At 29.1% G+C, this 4938-nt stretch overlaps 1 protein-coding gene across 1 annotated transcript; it reads left to right on the forward strand.

The window, feature by feature from the left end:
• Window positions 1-1236: 1236 nt before the first annotated feature.
• On the forward strand, window positions 1237-4158 carry B0T23DRAFT_391649 (uncharacterized protein; the record flags this gene model as incomplete). Its single annotated transcript, XM_062837953.1, has 16 exons — window positions 1237-1258; window positions 1334-1342; window positions 1644-1700; window positions 1771-1801; window positions 2038-2039; window positions 2080-2091; window positions 2169-2219; window positions 2339-2348; window positions 2601-2628; window positions 2731-2829; window positions 3212-3218; window positions 3267-3293; window positions 3407-3432; window positions 4004-4009; window positions 4070-4083; window positions 4131-4158. The coding sequence occupies 16 exons, from the start codon at window positions 1237-1239 to the stop codon at window positions 4156-4158; spliced, it is 429 nt and encodes a 142-aa protein (XP_062696608.1).
• Between the last annotated feature and the right edge of the window lie 780 nt (window positions 4159-4938).

Raw genomic sequence — 4938 nt, forward strand, 5'->3', positions numbered from 1 at the left:
CTTTACGTCTTTACTATATCCTTTAATGAACTTTTCCTTTACCGATTTATTTATCTTAGCTTGTACTAGGGTAATATAAGCTTAGTTCTCCCTAATAAATTATATATTGTTTAGGACCGGCTCGCCCTTTAGTTACTAGTTCGTATTACTAATAGCCTTCAACCTAGATAGTATATTCGGGATATAATTCAGCTTACCTACTAAGTAATGTACTTTTAGGTTGTATATTAATAAGTATATAGAGGCGTTAATCAAGCGACGGTTCGTTCTAATAATTAAAGAAATATTTAGGGTAGTCTATTCTACGATCCCCTTCATCGCCGGATAATCGGTTAATACTACTACGGATATACTATTTAAATATAGTATTTTACGTAACCGTTTTACTATCTACATTAAACAAATTACTTCTAATTTCGATAAACTGTATTATAATTCCGTATTAGTTAAATATTTATTTAGGAATATAATTGGTAATACTTAATTAAAGGGTATTATTATCCTAAGCATTTATATATATCCTTTTTTAACGTAGAAGACCATTATTCTAAAGTTTCTTTCTAATAAGCTATCTATTTAGAGGAATAGTTGTTTATCCGGATTAAAGTAGTAAAGAATTATCGGGTCTTCTTTATAAATAATTTCCTATAATACTTTAAAAGATTTTAGTTTTTTTTATATCGGTTCGTAGTAGGTCGATCTATAATAATTCTACCGTTTAGTTAGCTTACTATTCTCTACTACCCTTTTCTTTTATTCTTTAGCTAGTAAATTAACTTTACACTTTTATAATAGTTCGGATATTTATGTATAGTATGCTATTAAGTGCCGAATAAACCCTGTTCTTCTAATATATTATCTAAGTATTCGGAATTACTTTAGGAAGGTTAAGTTCTTAAATGTTTGCAATCTATCGGCTGTATTAACGAGACTTAGGGCGTAGACTCTAAAACTAAGTAATTCTACGCTAGGGTATCCCATTTAGGATTTCTTTAGCGATAAAATAATATTATTATTAATTAATAGTTTGAAGATGCTTTTGAAGTAGTATAAATATTTTTTTATTATATTGGAGAAGATAATAATATTATTAATAAAAGTTCGATAGAAGTATTTATATATTTAGGAGTTTGTCTATATAGCGTTGAATATAGGCCGGTATATTTCTATAGCCTATTAGAGTAATTATTGGCCGTTCTAGTCCTTTTGGGCTAATAAGAGTAAATTTATTACAATATGGCAGCTATATTCCGAATTGGTAAAAGAAAATTATTGTATCGATTACGGTAATTTATATTTTCCTTTTTAGTATAGCGATTACTTTTAACTATAGCAGTAGAAGGTAATTATTTAGGATTAATACTTTATTAAGGTTATATAAATTAATTACCACCCTTATTTTTAGTGTACTATATACTTTTCTCTATATTATAAAAACGGAATGTACGAATAGGGTGGCTTTAATTACTTATTCTATTTTTCTTTTATTATATAGTTCGCTAAATATCTAGTCTAGTATTTTACAGTCTTTCCTATTTAGGGGGTATAATTATACGGCGATTCGTTGGTTTTACTACTCCTCTATTAGGGGGACCTTTATTAAATCATCCGGTAATTATTTTATTAATTTATTATTATCCTAGAATTTAGTGAAGGCTTTCACGAAGCACTTCAATTTGCCTACTATACCTTTATTTCTGGTATATATATAAATTCCTTCTTCTATTATTATTTGTAATTCGTTTATTAGTATTTTTAATTCTGAAATAGATTGTTTTTCCAGTATTCAAGGCTTTTTATCGTTAGTTTCTATTAGTTCAATAGGGATATTATAGGGCTATATTAGATCGATAGACATTTTTTCTATTATATTGAATATTAAGTCGAGTATAAGGGTTTCGGATTTTGATAGGTCCAGTAGCGGAAGTAGCGCAGGTTTATTACCGGTAACTATCCCTTCTATAATTACTAGAATACGATTATCTTTAGGGAATTTATAGTTGGCTATAGTCGTAATATTAGTAATATTTAGTATAGGGGTAAGCTCAATATTAATTATATATAATATATCGGTATAAGCCCCTATTCCGGGTAGGTGTCCTATTGTTAATAGGGTAGCGCTAATTATTAATATTTTTATCATTTTAATCTAAACTATTATAAAATAGCTATAATCTATTATTTCGCAAATTTCTCCTACTTTATTATATTTATTAATAGTAAGTGGTCCGTCCAATAAGTTTATTATTTTTACAATTTAGGGAGTTTTTGCGTCAATTATACTATAGATTGTAGTATTATATTTAGCAATAAAGCTGAAGCTTCTATCCGTAGGAAGGGGGGTATAGGTAATAGGTATAAACGCCTCCTAACGGGGTATTAATACTACCCTCCTTATTATTATTACCCTTTTTTTATATAGGTCGCAGTATCATAAGTTCCGAAAGCGATATTAAACTTATCTAAATTCGGGAAGGTAATCCTACTTATATTATTATCAATTATTAATTTATAGGGGTATAAGAAGTTATTTCCTAGCAAAATATTTAATTTTAATTTATTAATTACCTATTTAAATTTAATAAATTTTATTATTATAGGGTTGCTATTGCGGTCTTTTCCGGGGAGGTAGAAGGTAAAGGTTACTTAATTTTAAGTATCCTATTTACCGCCCTCGATTCCCGATATATAGCCGCTACGTTTCTTAATTTTATAGTTGAATTTGTATAGGAAGTCCCAGCGGACAATTATTCTACCGGCGCCATTATCGATATATATTTCGTTTATACCCTCGTATTTATCGAAGTTAGGTTTTACAGCAATACGGAGGTAGGTGAAATTTAATAGCGGGTTCTAATCGATTTCGGTTGTAATGTCGGGTACTTCTTTTATTATATAATCGAAGGTTCTATCGATGAAAAGTACATCATCCGTTATAAAAACTTCTAAGTATTTTATTTTAGGTTCAGGGCTTGCTTCTTATTAAATCAGGTCGTTAATTTTTACTTCTTTACCCTAAGGGCAGATTTTCAAATATTTAAAAAGAACGTTACAGAATTTATATAGTTTATAATAATAACTATAAGTACGCCTATACGGCTAATTAGCTTTAATACTAATACTTTCTACCCTAGCGGCTTAATAGGGGCGGTATTTACGGCTATACCGTCTAGCTATTAAGTCGGACCTAAATAATTAATTATATTTATAGTATATACGTACGTTTCCTATTATTATATAAACGGAGTTACTACTATTATCTTTAGCGTTAGAGAGGTTTGAGGCGGAGGCGGGTAAGTTATTATCTTCGTTAATATAATAAAAATAATTGTAAAATAGTTTATTAAGTATTTTTCGGTTTCTATATTAGTTATTTTATTTTTCGCGGCTATTATACTTATTATAGTCGTCGCCGGCGCAGTCCTTATTATAGTATCTATCGCTACGATTTTTATTGCGGGATTTATCAAAGCAATTCTAGCTATCACGTTTATTATTATTTAATTGGTATCGGCTGCTTTATTTATTATCTCAATATTTATTACTATCCCTTCTATCCCGGTAGTTCTAATTATTAGAATAGTATCGGTTGCGGTTATCGTCCTTATACATATTTTTAGTTACGGCTAGCAAAACCGCTTTGACTTCTTCTACGGTTTCTATATAGTCCTTAAAATTTACGTTCGATTTTGGGGCGTATAAATATTGTCTTATCTTTACATTTATATTAATCCAAATTTTGATCATTAATTTGTATTAATTGTTATTTTGCTCGTTTAGGATACCTATTGCCTTGGCCTATTTGAGTTTTTTCTAAATAAACTGGATTAAAATTATATTATTCCTAGTAATATCCTTTAGGTATAGTTTAGCGGCAGTGAATTTTCGGGTAGCTATACTTAGGTTAAGGGTCTAATAAGTTTTTAGAGCCTTTATCTATTCAGTGAAGGGTTTTTACTAAAGTTTTAATTGCCTTTAACTAATAACCTCAATTATTTACTAGATAGTAGTAAGGCTACCGAATAGGGTTAAAAGAATATTTTTAATCTATTCTTCTATTTTAGTACAGGTAGTGTTTAGGAGGTAAGTATTAATTCTATTAATAAAACTAAATACGTTAGTATAAATAGTATTCTTACTATCTATTATTGTGCTTAAATTATTGGGGTCTTTATAATGTAGATTGAATATTCTAATATCATTTCTTTTTATTTTAAAGTAATAGCCTCTTCGGTTTATATTAATTATTAAATCGTCTATATTTAATTTATCCGTAGTGCCGGGTTTATTTATTCTAGTAGGGCTAGTAAAAAGTAAATAGTATAAGGTAGGTATTTTAGTTTTCAATTTCATAATTAGTATAAAGGTATTTTATATTAGGGAGGGTATTCGGATAGGGGATTTACGTCCTAGGAGTCTTCATAGGGGTACTTTAGTTGGTTGTATTAATAATGATGTTCTTTATGTGTTAATAACGGGTTCGCCCCCTGCTGGGTCTCCTTCGGCTTCTTCGGGGTTTTCTCCCCCGCTTATTACTAATGCCGGCTTATTAATAAATATTCTTTGGTTGGATAGTACTTTATCCAACTATTTATTTAACATTTCTTCTATTATATGTCTGATACTTTTAAATTTATTCTTTAATAATTTAACATTAGTTTTTTATATTCAGTTAGCCTAATTTAATTGTTCGCCGAATTCGAATATTTTTACATTAAGAATACAAAATCTTTATAATAGATAATCCATTGTAAATTCATTATTACCTAGGTTATTTGGTAGGGGGGGTTTATATTTACTGGGGGCTAACCTAATTAGTAAGATGAATTGTATTGAGGGGCCGCTATTATTATTATTATTTTTACTATTAGGGTTTTAAATTATTCTATACGGAATCGGGTTTGTACACGAATATATAGGCCGGGGCTAGTTAGTTTC

Source organism: Neurospora hispaniola (assembly GCF_033458365.1).
Source record: "Neurospora hispaniola strain FGSC 10403 chromosome Unknown B0T23scaffold_1, whole genome shotgun sequence".
Lineage (NCBI taxonomy): Eukaryota > Fungi > Ascomycota > Sordariomycetes > Sordariales > Sordariaceae > Neurospora > Neurospora hispaniola.